Here is a 15,688-nt window from a genome sequence, read left to right on the forward strand (position 1 = left end):
GTTGCAAATGACATGATCTCATTTTTTTTTATGGTCAAGTACTATTCCAGTGTGTGTGTGTGTGTGTGTGTGTGTGTGTGTGTATTCCACATCTTGCTCACCCATTCGTCTATCGATGGACACTGCGATTGCTTCCATATCTTGGCTGTTATAAACAATGCTGTAATAAACATAGCAGTGCATTTATCTTTTTAGATTACTGTTTTCTTTTCCTTTAAATACCAGTAGTGGAATTATTGGATATGGTAATGCTGTTTTTAATTTTCTGAGGAAACTCCACCTCCACAATGTTTTCCACGGTGGCTGTACCAATTTACATTCCCACCAACAGTGTACGAGGGTTCCTTCTTCTCCAAATTCTTGCCAACACATGTTATTCGTCTTTTTTATTTTAGCCATTCTGACAGGTTTAAGGCGATATCTCATAGTGGTTTTGATCTGCATTTCTCTGATGATGAGTGATGTTGAGCATCTTTTCGTATGTCTGTTGGCTATCTTTATGTCTTCTTTGGAAAAATGTCTACCCAGGTCCTATGTCCATTTTTTTTTTTTTTAAAGATTTTATTTATTTATTTGACAGAGATAGAGACAGCTAGCGAGATAGGGAACACAAGCAGGGGGAGTGGGAGAGGAAGAAGCAGGCTCACAGCGGAGGAGCCTGACGTGGGGCTCGACCCCAGAGCACTGGGATCACGCCCTAGCCGAAGGCAGACGCTTAACCGCTGTGCCACCCAGGCGCCCCCCTATGTCCATTTTTTAACTGGAAAGTTTGGAGCTTTTTGGTGTTGAGTTGTAGAAGTTCTTTATATATTTTGGACATTAACCGCTTATTAGATATACCATTTGCAAATATCTTCTCCCATTCAAGTAGGTTACCTTTTAATTTTGTTAATGATTTTACTCGCTGTGCAAAGGCCTTTTATTCTGATGTAGTCCCAACAGTTTATTTTTGCTTTTGTTTCCCCTGCCTTAGGAGACATGCCTAGAAAAATGCTGCTATGGCCAATGTGAGAGAAATCACTGCCTATGCTCTCTTCTAGGATTTTTATGGTTGTATATCTCACATTTAGATCTTTAATCCATTTTGAGTTTATTTTTGTGTATGGTGTTAGAAAGTGGTCCGATTTCATTCTTTTACATTGAACTGTACACTTTAAATGGGTATGTGAAATAGATCTCAAAAAATCTGTAAAAACCAGATACAGTGAAATGACAGAGTAATAGTTCCAAATATGCTATATTCACAGGTTATACTTAAGCTACTGAATACTTGTAAACCCCATCGAAATGCTCTAGGAGGATCCAAAAAATGCTCAAGCCACTAAACTGCAGGATCACTTAATTCTAAAACTAATGAAATGACAGGAGCCAACTGTGGTTATACTACACCTAAATTCTAGTTTTGGGGGAGGCATTATCACAGTTTCATTGTAACAGTTAACACTTACACGGTGCTCCCTTAGTGCCAGGACTATTAGAAGGGCTTCACACCTACTCATCTCAAAACAATTTATGAGGATACTGAGAAGATAAGATGCTCTTGTCCAAAAAGCCACATGACCGCTGATGGTCTTTAAGTTCAAACCCAAGTCTAACCCCAGAGCTTGCATTCTTAACTGATACATCCTCTCTTACTAAACAAAAAGCTGATAAATAACTCACCCTCCTTCTACATGGTTCACGTACTACCCCATTAGATGTACTGTAACCAGGTAATATAAAGAGATTTATGAAAACCTATCACACATGACAAAATATTCACATTCTCTGTACCTTCTATATTACTGACTGTTGGCTCAGGAGTGATTCTCCCATCATGAATATTAGAGCTCTCCTCATCGGCATATACCAGATGATCGTCTTCTCTATTTTCTGGCCACTGTGGTACCTCTCTTGTGTCTGTTGAGCAGCTGCATACATCTTCATTCTTGTTGAAGTATCTTTGTAGCCATCCTGGCACAATATTCTTAACAGATTCTGTAACCCTGCTAAGAATGCCCTGTTGGAGGAAGAAATACATAAGGCAGTTTTAGAAATTTATCTTTTCAAATATGTACCTAATTAAAGAAAGCCATATCAAGCAAAACATGACTACTTCCAACAAAGTTTCCTAAAGTTCAGTTATTTGAGTTAATGTTGACATGATGGTATTTTACAAATTCTATAGACATTACGAAATTCCTACTTTTTTTCTTTCTTACATATGCATACATCCATGAGTCAATAACTGCCCTATCTGGCCTTATATTCTAACTCTTAAACAACAGACCATCAAATAAACCAGATTACTTTTTAGATTGAGTAATAAAATAATGCACTAAAATATTATAATCCTAGAGAAAAGGCATCTATTTTGAGTCAAGCATTTTAAAAGAAGTAACACTTCCTTTCCAATCAGGGCCCGGCAGAATGGCTCCTGCAAAGAAGGGTGGCAAGAAGGACCGTTCTGCCATCAACAAGGTAGTGACCAGAGAAAACACTACCCACATTCACAAGCGCGTCAATGGAGTCGGTTTGAGGAAGCGTGCCCCTCAGGCACTCAAAGAGATCTGGAAATTTGCCATAAAGGAGAAAGGAACTGCAGATGTGCACATCGACACCAGGCTCAACAAAGCTGTCTGGGCCAAAGGAATAAGGATTGTTCCATACCATATTCATGTGCCGTTGTCCAGAAAATGTAATGAGGATGAAGTTTCACCAAACAAGCTCTATTTGTTGGTTACCTACGTACCTGTTACCACTTTCAAAAATCTAGTTAATGTGGATGAGAACTAATCACTGATTGTCAAATAAAGGTACAAAGCTGCAAAAAAAAAAAAGCAACGTAAATGATACGTTCAATGGCTTCCTCAATTATTTTATTGTACATTAAGAAAGAAAAAGAAATTGGACAAATAAAAATGATTTTAAGACATATAACAATTAATCCAACATAATAAGCTCAATAAATAACCTAAGATTTTTTTAATGGGAAAATTTCGTTACATCAAATGTTGTCTGAAGATCTGAGGAATTAATTTTATTACAACTATTAAAGGGGAAAAATGTGGTACAACAACTATCAGTACTGTTAACATTTACTGTAGTTTTGCTATGTGCCAGGCACTGTTCTAAGTACTTTATACATATTAAATTGAATCCTCCCAATAATTTTATGAAGCTGATATTAATAATGTCACTTTACGGATGAAGAGAGACAATGAAGTTTTAAGTAACTTGCCTAAGGTACAAACACAACTACTATGGCTTATCTAGGGATAAAGTAAGGGATGGGCTTCGGGACTGGTAGGACCTAGGATAAAGTTTGAGTACATCCCTGAACTTTGATTTACTCTACGTAAAACAACAATAACACCCACTCTGACCTGAGAGAGAATTATAATGAAGATCAAATGAAATAAGGTGAAAGCATTTCACAATTTCCAAAATATAACAGAAACATACTGATAATTAAATTACTGGTAATTTTAATGAGAAAAAAAAAACTAACAAACAAACTGGGGTGAGATAACCAAGTTTTTAGGCAATGATTTCCTTCATAAAGTAGCAGTAGTTGGATTTCAGAGAAAGAATCACAGGAGGGATAAACATGAATTGGCAGGTACAAAAAAACAATAGTTAAAAATCAAGGCAGAATATATAAACCTACTCCAAAAGCTAACCTAAGACAAAAAAGCCTCAAAATATCCTGTCAACAGAAAAGATGGAACACACTTCTGATCCTGGCACTTGAACAGTATTTACTCTACTATTTGAAAGGTGTAGGTAACAACTGGGAAATATGTAATTATTCTTCCCCCTATTCTCCAAACAGAAATTTTGAACCAAACTACAACGATATAAGCTCTCCAGCAACATAGGAAGCCAGCAGCCGTATAAAAATGACTCCCTACTGAAAAGCACACATTCACTGTTCCCCTTCTCAATGCTAATGTTACACAGTATTAGTTCCTTTGGAAAAAAAGATAATATATGACTACACCCACGATATAATATTTATAAAAACATACATATGATATTTATTATTTTACTTATTATTTATACTTAAATATTTATTTACTCCCTCCCTATATATTTCAAAAGATTGCAAAGTGCTTACAAAATATAGTATTATTTAAGCAAAACTTGAAAAAGAGACACATACTTGATATGAAGCAGTAAGTTAGCTAAACCATGATAGCAAGAATTTAATGTAAAATAAGGTTTTTTGTGAATTTCTAAGGTGTTAGGCTACTAAAAGCATCAGAGATTCCCTGTGGTCCCTACTCACTTAAGGGTGCAAGTCCCGGGCACCTGGGTGGCTCAGGTCATGATCCCAGGGTCCTGGGATTGAGCCCCATATTGGGGGAGGGGGGTTGCTCAGCAGGGAATCTGCTTCTCCCTCTCCCTTTGCCCCCCCCCCCACTTGTCACTCTCTCTCAAATGAATAAATAATCCTTAGGGACACCTGGGTGGCTCAGTTGGTTAAGCATCTGCCTTTGGCTCAGGTCATGATCCCAGGGTCCTGAGATCAAAACCCTCACTGGGCTTCCTGCTCAGAGGAGAGCCTGCTTCTCCCTCTGCCCCTCCCCGCCCCCGCTTGTGCTTGCGCACGCGCGCGCGCGCTCTCTCTCTCTCTCTCTCTCTCGCTCTCTCTCTCTGATAAATAAACCTTAAAAGGGGGGGGGAAGTACAGAACAACTTAAAATTAACACAACACTTTACCAAAGGCCACTTATGGGGCAGCATTAGGTATTGTGCAGAATAATCAGTAAACAAAATTGAACAGTCAAAATGGATAAAATAAAGCTCACTCACTAAAGTTCACGAACTTTGCTTGGATCCTTCTCTTTTCTAAACTAAAATTTAACCAATGTATCTGATCATAGCCCACAGCTGCTCTAGTACAAGAAAAGTACAGTGAGAGAAGAGTTACTGGTAGCACAAGAAAGGGCAGCATGAAGATCCTGACAGTAAAAAGAAACACAGGTGATAAAACTGACCTGGAACCATTATAAAAACCAACATCCCTAACTTCATGATACCTCTGTAGGGTAAATGACCCTAAGGCAACCACAAAAATTAAGCTCAGTGGACTCTCATGTAATGGTTTCCAAAGTGTGGTCCCTTTACTGGTAATGTCAGCAACCCCTCAAGCCCTCTCCCCGCCCTACTAAATTCAGAAAAAGCAGGGCTCACCTGTTTTAACAGACCTTCCCAAGTGATTCCTCTGTATGCTAAAGTTTGAGAATGAACATTCTAGTTAAAGAGATTAGGAAATTAGATGCATTTCAGGAAATTACAATACATTTTAGGGAAAAGGTCCCTCTGTAGGAGAGAAATAAAAATTATGTATACTTAAGTCTTAATAGTTATCTGGAAAACACATACATGTGGAACACTAGTCAGACAGTAATTAAAATATATCGTAAAATACTCTAAAATTAATCAGAAAAACAAATCTTAGAGTGGACTGTGCTGAATATAATGCAGCTTATAGAAACATTTTCCCACTGATCCCCAAACTTTAGCCACGGTTTTTACCTGTACTATTATTAATGGTTTTCTTTCTATCCATTAATTTCTCTCAATAAATTTAGTTCTTCCTAAAAATCACAGATTTGATGCTGTGTTGGTCTTCACTTGCTCTTCCCTCACTCCATCCTTGACGGGTCATCCCACCAAATTGGGTTCTGGTAGGACTGGCCCATAAAATACTAGGAGATACTAGAGATTATGGAGAGGAGGAAAGAGCAGTCATTCTCGTGCTTCCCCTCTGATCAAGGGCCCCACCTCTAAAACTACTGCTCCAGCCAGGTGGCCCTTCCTCCACTCCAGCTACACCATTTCTTCTTTATCCTTCCAGTCCTAGGAAGAGTAGCAGCTTCCCACTACTGCTAATTTCTGGGCATCTTGCTATCCAGTATTTACTCCTTTAACCACCAGCATATCTCTATGTAGACTCTTTCTTAAAGATAATTTCAGTTGAGCCATCTGGAGTGAACTGTTTCTTGTAGGGTCCCTAACTGATAAAGCAGTGCTACTTGTTAATTTTTTTTCTCCTAATGAACATGAAAATTAAAGAGTCAGTCCATGTAGCTTTATCAACAAAGGAACACACATACAACACTTGGGGAAGCATTCATATTACCCAAAAGTTACATCCAATCTTTATCTCTGTAAAATATTTTAGAATCTTGTCTAACTTACAAAGGTAGACACAGACATTGTTTTGTTCATTCAATTCATTCAATCGATACTTACTGATCACACACTACGTGTCAGGCAAGGAACAGTGGGGAGACAGCAGAAACAAGTTCCTGCTCTCTGGGAGCAAACACACCAGTAAATAGAATATGAACACGTAATATGGTGATTCAATGCTATGAACAAAAATAAAGCAGCGGAGCAAAATGGGTATTTTATATAAGCAAAGACCTAGCCATGCAAATTTCTAGTGAACTATTATAGACTGAGGGAACAAAAAGTGTAAAGTCTTAAATATAGGACTGTCCTTGGCACATGCTGTCTAAGGTTCTGGTAACCTTAATAAATACAAAATCTAATAAGCCTTAAATAACTATTTGAATCTTTTACAATTCCTCTTTAATCATATATGTGTGCATGTGTATGTGTGTGAACCTATGTGTGATCCTCTGTTCTGTAGCTTATATACCTATCTAGTCACTATAAAAGGACTAAAACAGGGGATCTCAAATTAAAGTCTTCAAATCAGCAGCACTGGTGTCACCTTTGAGCAAGTGAGAAATGCAAATGTGTTTTAACAAGCTCTTGAGGTGATTGATTCTCGTGCAAATTAAAGTTTGAGAACCAGTGTACTAAAATCATCTAAAATTCAGGGACCTGTTTCCCAATTAAGGCCATGGTAAACATAATTGTCGTACAAGTTTCACTATGATATAAAGTTTTTACCTAAAAGATCACCCTATTTCTATGACTATCTTATTATCGAATATGTCATACCATTATATTAATTTTGTAAATACCTACTTTATAATATCAACTCTGAAAATCAAACCAGCAATAAACATAAAAGCCTATTTTTGAAACTATTTCCAGTGTAAAAGACTTATTTAACACACTTCATTATATTAAATAACCAACTACCAGATGTTAGAATTTTTAAAAACTGTTAGGGAAACTAGAAATCTGATTATGCACAGAACTGGGTAAACTATAAAAAGATAAGGGACTTTGTCTACCAAAGAGACTTGGAGAGGTACTTCCCTGCCTAGCAATTTTTTTTTAAGAGTTTTAAAGTACCAACAGATACTTCAGCCACTAAACGGGAAAATGAGAGTGAAGAAAGTAGAAAAGGGGAAAAGTAGTTTTCTTATGGAAGAAAAAGCTCCTCTGATGGCTATTACTAAAGGTCTACATTTTCTGGAGTTCTTAAGAGAAATGTTTCAGGTCTTTATGGGAATGAGGCAAATCAGCTTCCTACATGGACCTGAAGAAAAACCACTTTATGATATTAAGTGGAAAAAAACCAAACAAACCAACCTTGACAAGGAAAGAGAGGTACACGGAGTAAAGGTCTACTAAGGGTGTGAATATTTAAGTCCTACTTTACCAGATTAACTTCTCTACTTTCAGAGGCTTCAGTGGTAAGCAAAACTGCCACCATTATAACTTGATGTCAGTTTTCCACAGAAAACCTTCTCTGATCCTCCAAGTCTGGGACAGTCACCCCCTTATATGCACCACTAGTGCCCTGTACTCTCTCCACGATGGCCATCTGTCAAGCAGGACAGTAAGTAGTCTGTCCGCTGGCTCCACTGGGGCAGCATCTCTGAGGTCAGGCACGCTCTGTACGGCGCACAGGTGAGCTGATGCACTGTTTTAATCTACTACAACTGCAATAAAAGAAAAAGAACCCTTTCCACAACTGCACTGCTCAACCAATCTCTTATGCCCACATAAGAACATTCTGTGCAAACTGCTACAAACGACTTCAGCAAATCTAGAATTCAAAATTAATACATTTTCTTGGTGTAATAGTTTCACCTTAAGAAAATATAATTTTTGGGGGCGCCTGGGTGGCACAGCGGTTAAGGGTCTGCCTTCGGCTCAGGGCGTGATCCCGGTGTTATGGGATCGAGCCCCACATCAGGCTCCTCTGCTATGAGCCTGGTTCTTCCTCTCCCACTCCCCCTGCTTGTGTTCCCTCTCTCGCTGGCTGTCTCTATCTCTGTCGAATAAATAAATAAAATCTTAAAAAAAAAAAAAAAGAAAAGAAAATATAATTTTTGTTCCCATACTAATAGCCCTTCCTCCAAAAAAACAACTTGTGAAAGCTATCCAAGAGTATGGGAAAACTGAACCATTCTCTGGAATGACAAATAACACAAAGCCAACTAAAAGGTAACCAAAGAAAGTAAAATGATGAGCTTAGAAAAATCAACAAAACAAATGGGGCATTAAAATTTTTTAAATACTCCTTATAACCCTAAAGAAAAGTCTACACTAGGTAATCATAAATAATGAACTTAATTTCAAAGATTAAGAGTGAATCTTTAAATGTGGACTGAGTTTTTTCTTTCCAAGAACTAAGGGTTCTTCATTTGGCAAAACATGGCAAAAAAAAAAAAATGTCAAAAATACCACTGATATTTACAATAAATAATCTGGGGGCCGGAAGTAAACCCAATTCAACACTAAATACACATGAAGCACATTCGATGTGTAAGACACCGTGACTATATGAGCTTTTCAAATTTCTTTTAACCAGCGTTAAAGGATTAATGAAAGAGGGTGGAGATGGGGCAAGGCTCTTCCACAATCCTAACTCAGAACTTGTTTGTCATGAAAAAGACATTCTTTTCTTGTGTATCTTTTCACCAATTTGTAATCTCAGAATTACCAGAGACATCTTTCCTACATGGCCAACTCCTTACCGTGACTATATAGTCTTTCCTCTCCTTACATAAGGCTCTCTATTCCTATTAGTTTTTAGTTTTCTTGACTTCTGCTCAACTCTCTTTTTCTCCACATTATCCTCCGTTAAACAGTAGTATTCAGACTGTAAAATCTCCTTTCTCAAATAACTTCACTGGATCTCTAACTATAAATATCAAACATAATCTATCCTCAGTTCTTTTTTTTTTAAGATTTTACTTATCTGAGAGAGAGAAAGAGAGCACGCGCATGCACGCGTCTACAGGAACCAGAGAACACAAGCGAGAGAGGGCCAGAGGGAGAGGGAGAAGAAGGCTCCCCACTGAGCAGGGAGTCCAATATGGGGCTTGATCCCAGGACCCTGAGATCATGAACTGAACCAAGGCAGATGCTTAACCGACTGAGCCACCAGACACCCCAATTCATCTTCTGTTTGGGTTTCTAACTGCTCTTTTGGCTGCCTTTATTTTGTTGAGACCTGTCACTTCCTTTTCTTCCAGGGTTCTGTGCACACTGTCCTTACCCACTGAACTCCCATGTCACTAGGCTCTCCTTTCCAAACTTTGAAAGTCTTACTTCACAGTTTCCCTAATCAGTTTTCCCCCTTGCTCCCTCCAAGCCCAAATGAGGAAGGGCTAAGAACCCAAGACTTCACATGAGACTTAAAGAATATCTAATGATAAAAACATCTTAAATGCTAAGTAGTAAAAATCTAGATGCCATCATAATCTTTCAGTTATTTCCAGTTTTATAATATATCTATTCTAACATTAATTTTAACAATGCATTTCTATTATAACTTTAACACACAGCTATTTCCACGAGCGAAAAAAGTAATGAAGTATTCAAATTCTAACGCAGTTATATTGAATCTGGTTTCAATAATCCGAATTTAACTTCCAAATCTAAGCTACTTTCTGTCGTATTTTACAACCTACAGATAGTCATTCAGCAGCCAAGGTTCTCCTATCCACAGTCCAAATCCTGCTAGCCACTTAAAATCCATACTTTTCATGTCTCTGCTCAACCTCAAGAGATGAAGCCAAAAAAACATGAGCACAAAAATTATGCTGGCTAAAAAAATTCTAAGTTACAATTGGCCACAAATTTCAACCTCCTTCAAAACTCTGCCCTAATGCAGTAAGAGAAACACGACTGGCTTAGTCTCTTATTTTTAGTTATCCATATTATAGAGCTGGTATTAATAGATAATTAAAAGTAATCAAACAAGGACAAGAAAAGGAATCCCTAAATCCTTTCAAACTAGCCATTGAAGACCAAATAAAGCCCAAAGCAGTTTAACCCCCTAAAAGTTACCTACAAGATATTGTCACTTTTCTTAAATAATCTATTTGAAAACTGGATTTAAGAGTTTATTTTTTAAATCACACTATGAAGATCAGCAAAACCAAGCAAACTGAAACATTTATGGACAGGAAAGGCACTCTACCATCCTGTTTCTGACAGTAAACACAGTAAATTGTGTCTTGTGGCAAGACTTTAAATCAGGCTACCTAACACAGAAGAACCTTAAAAATATATTACAACCAGGACAAGTTAAGTAGCTACAAAGAAAACATCTCTAAAAACACGAGTTCATTACATCTTAATAATACTCTGTGCCTAACGAAAATGGTTTTAATTAATGACCTCAGACCAAAGTCTTCATTTTACTTCAAACTAATATACACCGGCCTCATCACGGAACTTTCTGGGATATGGAGACAATCCCTGGGCTCTGTTGTCATTTATTTTATTAGAAACATTGGTACATGAATTGATAAAATACGACATGCAAGGGCCTCTCATCACAAACAAAAAAAACGACTATGCATTAAACAACTTAATACTTGGATTTATTCTCCTCTGTACACTCAATGACTGACATTTCTATGAAGACAATGTGTTCGAAAATAAGTACTTAAGAGGGTAACAGTTTAACGTCTGGCCTCGTCACCGGGTAAACAAGGCCCTAAATCCAATATAGGCCTATAAAAGATTGAACTTGGGTACGTAAAGGGAAAAATCTCTAAGAGGCAGCAAAATTCAGAGACAAACATGTATATCAAAAGGCTGTACTTAGAGCACCTGGGTGGCTCAGTTGGTTAAGCAACTGCCTTCGGCTCAGGTTGTGATCCCAGAGTCCTGGAATCCAGTCCCACATCAAGTCCCATATCGGGCTCCCTCTGCTCTATGGGGAGCCTGCTTCTTGAGCTCTCTGCCTGCCACTCCCCCTGCTTGTGCTCTGTCAAATACATAAAATCTTTAAAAAAACAAACAAAAGGTTGTATTTAATAGCAACAATTTCATATGAGTCCTTATTACACATATGCCAGGTCCTGTTATAAGAGATTTACTTGTCTCATTTAACCCTCACGACAATTTCCATTATACAGACACATAAATTAAGCAGAGAGAATTTAAATAACTTCTTTAAGTCCTGGCAGAACAGAACTCAAACCCAGATGCTCTAATTCCATTATATGTACATTTTTTCCCTACCAGCTATTTCCAATTCTATTTCCACTGATAGTATTTAACATCTAAAATAAAGCAAATAGGGGTGCCTGGGTGGATCAGTCGGCTGAGTACCTGACTCTTGGTTTCGGCTCAGGTCCTGATCTCAGCACCGTGAGATTGAGCCACGAGTAGGCTCCATGAACAGCGCGGAGTCTGCTTGAGATTCTCTCTCCCTCTCCCTCTGCCCCTCCCGCTCGTGCTCACTTGCTCTGTCTCTCTCTAAAGCAAATAAAGATATCAAAGTAAAGGCAAAACTACTTGGTGACTTCTGGAATGACTTAAGTATTCTATGTCTAAATACCATTCCTTTTCAAAACTGAGAATACTTCTTCCCCATCAGATCCCAAGTGGGACATATTGGGAGAAAGTATCATATAAAAACTACCAAAGGAAAAAAATCCTAAACTACCACATAAACCAGGGTTAGGCAAACCATGATCTGTGGGCCAAATTCAGCCCTCACCTGTTTTTACACATGCCTCAGGCTAAGAAAGATTCTTAAACTTTTAAAGGGTTGTAAAAACAAAACAAAGAACTTGGGGGCAACAAAGCCTAAAATATTTACTATCTGGCCCTTTATAAAAAAAAGTTTGCGGACTCCTGATCTAAGCTACTCAATATAGGGGTTCCCTCCTTTTTCTAAAATAGCTAAATGCAAAAACCAACTTGGTGTAAAACAAACTACACCCAGGCAGATAAAACGAGTGGATACCCTCAGCTCCAAACCAGAAGACAAAAACCTCTTAAACACACCCCCCAAAAAAGGGGGCAAAAATAAGTAATTCCCTCTCACCAGGAGGTGGCAGTAGACTCTTTCCAAGGCAAGGTTTCGGTTTGCCCATGGGCTCAAGTTTTTTGTGGTGGCTATTAAGAAAAGCTTCATAGCCACAGCTGACTTCCTGGGCCTGACAATCTGCACAAGAAGTGGGAAAGGAAGCTGAAGGGGTGGCAAAAACAAAACTAACCACATCATCTTTAGCGACCTGTTCACTCCCAACTAGAAAAATGATACCATTTCCTAAAGGCATCTGGGCTGAGTTAGAGTAGTACAGAAGGCAAGTGAAAATGATCGACTTACAATATTCGGGGCTGTTCTTCATTTTTGCTTCTACAATTCTCTAAGTTACTACCTTTCAGTTAGTTGAGTAAGACAATGGATTTCTGTCTCCAAACTTCAAACAAGATGGCATTTTAAAGATCAGAAGTTAAAAGGAAAAAATGTAATCTTTAGAGGTATCTCAGCAGAGCTAAACCAGAAGTCAAAACAGGAAATTACAAATCAGTAGAACGCATGCAAAAGTTGCAGGTACTGCATGACTGCACAAGCTAATTGGCCCGACAGGCAATGGCAAACATCCATGAAATAACAGTGCCAGACCTCTCATTCTTATTCCAACCCTCTACTACGCAACCAAAAACTTCATTTTTGCCCAGAAACCCTTAGACACTTAATCAAATAACATTAGTATAAAACATGCCATGTCATGAAGCTCCTTGCTATTCATGATGACTCAGCAGCTGCTGCAAAACACAGAGGTGACAGCATAAGACAGTAGGCAGCAAGCAGGTCGTCTACAAGTCCACAAAAGTTCCAGCAAGGACTACAGACAGTCTTTATTTTAAGATTTTAAAAACTGAACATTTTTTGGTATACTCCTGGATACTGTGGTAGTTTCTGCCAATATTAAGTAACACTGGCAGTGTTGATCAAGAAATCCCAAACATCTTTAATCACAATCCAAAAGCTAAAATGTATTTTCTTCTTCAGTTAAATGGCTAGGACAAGAAGCTAAAAGTATTTTAGATAGGGAGAAATGATAAATTATTGAACTCTAAAACAAAACTAAACAGCCTAAAATCATATCAGCTCAAAGACGACTTGGATCATAGGTATTATGATGTTAAGGCATCATCTCCCCAAAATTAGATTTCTATGTAAGTACATTTAAAAATAAGCTGTCATTGTAACTTCTGCCACCTGGAATATATTAGCTCCTTTCTAAACTCTGTCTAGACCATCCAATATATGTATTTAAAACATTCCACTTTTTATATAGTAACTTTCTTTTAAGAAGATCTAAGAAAGCACTCAGACATTTATTCTTCAGGAGAAACAGAAAGCATGTGTGTCTAACTTCCATTCTACAAAAGGATTAGGTTAAACGGCCAGGCGTGTGACCTGAATTCTAATCTTAAACTTGCCTGCATTACCCCTGGTTCCTCACAAAGAAATCTGAAAAACCAATCACTTTCTGTGTGTATCTGGGGAAAAACTAGTGGGAGGTAAAAGTAATGTCAAAACTTCTAACCATTAGTAGAGAGCTACTTAATACTGTAAATCACCATTTTTACTATTTAAAAAAAAAATCCCCCAAATTTTTACTTTAAAAGTTTCATTTTTTAATGATACAATTTAACACCATCACCAAACATGCTATTCAAAAGCCATCATCATCCAGAATAAAGCAATCTAGGAATTCTACCTTTAACAGGATGCAACAAGTTAACAGACCTTTTTGCTATACTTTTGTTTTTTAACAAGTTTAAGACACACACTTACCTGTACCTTAGTCTCGCTGAGAAGTTTTGTGACTTTTATTAAAATAAATTTTTAACAGTTTCCTATTCAATTCCCATAACAAATAAGAGTTTTTTAAAAATCGGATTTTCTCAAAATCCAATGTCTCATAGAATAAACTTCTATTCATAATTTCAAACACCCATGAGTGCACAAGGTGGTTAATTATAAGACCACCAACATCCCTGGGTGTCAAAAGTACCTAAACTTCTAGAATACGCCCCGTAATGTTAAAATATTTCGCGCATGAGATCAGAACTGGAGTCCCGGTCAACTGTGCATAACAGCCAATTCTAGCCTCCAAAATAAAATGGTGGGGGGGAGGACAGAAGAAGGAAGGGAAGAGTCTCGCAGCGCAGAAAAGACGTAAGGGTGGAGAGGGACTTTCAAAATGCCCCAAGGCCTAGGTAACTATAACCCGGTTATGGGGGGGAGAAATCTAAGCAGATGCTCTCAGACCGAAGGACACCGGCAAGGGAGACGCGGAATTAAAAGGATGAAACAAAGTTATTCCACTTTCTGTGTAACAGCGCCCCATCCCCACCCCCGGGTGCCTCGGAAGCAGACTGCCTGGGACAGCCCCCTCCCCACACAAACTGAAACGCGGGAGACTAGAAAACAGCAAGCGTACGAACCTCCAGCCACATCTCCTCCTTTCTCCTTCGAGAGGACGTGAGTAATACCCTCAAACCCCCCAGTCCCCGCCAAAAACGAAAGAAATGCGCGCATCGAAGGCCTAGAACTTCCGTTCCCGCCCTACGCCTGTCTGGGGAAGCCCCTGACCCAGAAGGAATGGGGGGAGGCGGCCCGAACCACACGTGGGTGCCGCAAAGATGGGCCTATCTCAGCCCACTTCCCGTCGCCACCCCAGCGGCCTGAGATCCCGCCGCCTAGCTCGGGCCTTTCCTCAGGCCCTACCGTCCGCTCCACGTGGAGCGCCAGGGCCCCTCACCGCCTCTTCCCTCCCGCCGAGTTCCCGACCCGCTGAGACACCACCGCGTCGGGGTCCCGTACCTGGTGCTGTTGTCGCCCCTGCTGGTAAGGCTTAATTGGCCCCTGGTGGCAACGCCGCGTCCGGATCTTGCCGCCACCGCCCCCTCCTATTCCTCCGGCTCCCGAGGCCATGGCGGGGCCTCCGCTGCTTCCCGCTTCGAGGCGGGTAAGGGGGCGGGAGAGGCAGAGGTGGCGGCCTTAGAGCCCCCCCCGCCCGGCCCCAGCCCAAAAGTCCGCCTTCGCTGCCCACACACTGGAGCACAGGCACACCAGGAGCCGCGAGGTTTCGAGCAGGAGTGGAGAGAAAATGCGCGCTGGCAGCAGGGAAGGCGGTGGCGGCGACAGAGGCCGAGGAGCTGGCTCCGGTCCGGCAGCCTCCCGCGGACCCCCGCCTCTGTGTATGTCACGGTCTCTATGGAGATCCCCCGCAGAGGACAGAGCGAGCCGCTCCAGGCGCTACTTAGGCCTAACTCGACCGCCGGCTGATGGGGATTCTTCCGTCGCCCTAGCCGTAGCTGCCGCAGTTGAAGCCGCCGGCGCCGCCCGCCTACCCCTCCCCTCTGCGCACAGCGCCCGCCCCGCCGTCGTCGTCGTCCCTGCAGTCGCCGCCGCTATTGCGCCTATTGCCGCTGCTAAGGCCGCCGCCGCGGTCGCGAGCCAGAACGCCGTCACTCGTCAGCGCCCGACGCGCTTGCATCA

The 15,688-nt window shown here is 40.2% G+C and overlaps 2 protein-coding genes across 3 annotated transcripts in view; one reads left to right on the plus strand and one right to left on the minus strand.

Moving 5' to 3' along the window:
• NUP153 (nucleoporin 153) overlaps nt 1–15,143 on the minus strand; it is a 73,420-nt gene extending 58,277 nt beyond the window's left edge. Inside the window, exons 1-2 of one of the 2 annotated variants that reach the window (XM_040645085.1) lie at nt 15,011–15,143; nt 1,774–1,999 (exon numbers count right to left, since the gene is read on the minus strand). In XM_040645085.1, coding sequence (XP_040501019.1) covers nt 1,774–1,999; nt 15,011–15,121 — 337 coding nt within the window. In that variant the 5' untranslated portion in view covers nt 15,122–15,143. Of the gene's footprint in view, nt 1–1,773; nt 2,000–14,631; nt 14,731–15,010 lie in introns of those variants that run through there. The other variant, XM_040645086.1, reaches the window with a different exon arrangement.
• LOC121106084 (60S ribosomal protein L31-like) lies at nt 2,018–3,558 on the plus strand. Its single transcript, XM_040645087.1, has one exon. It carries the CDS (start codon nt 2,410–2,412, stop codon nt 2,773–2,775), a length of 366 nt encoding a protein of 121 aa, XP_040501021.1. The 5' UTR covers nt 2,018–2,409; the 3' UTR covers nt 2,776–3,558.
• Nucleotides 15,144–15,688: the final 545 nt, after the last annotated feature.

Source organism: Ursus maritimus, unplaced genomic scaffold (genome assembly GCF_017311325.1).
Source record: "Ursus maritimus isolate PB19 unplaced genomic scaffold, ASM1731132v1 scaffold_30, whole genome shotgun sequence".
NCBI classification, from domain to species: Eukaryota; Metazoa; Chordata; class Mammalia; order Carnivora; family Ursidae; genus Ursus; species Ursus maritimus.

Coding starts and splice junctions, on each gene's coding strand:
- LOC121106084 (XM_040645087.1), top strand. CDS start 2,410: ATGGCTCCTGCAAAGAAGGGTGGCAAGAAGGACCGTTCTGCCATCAAC.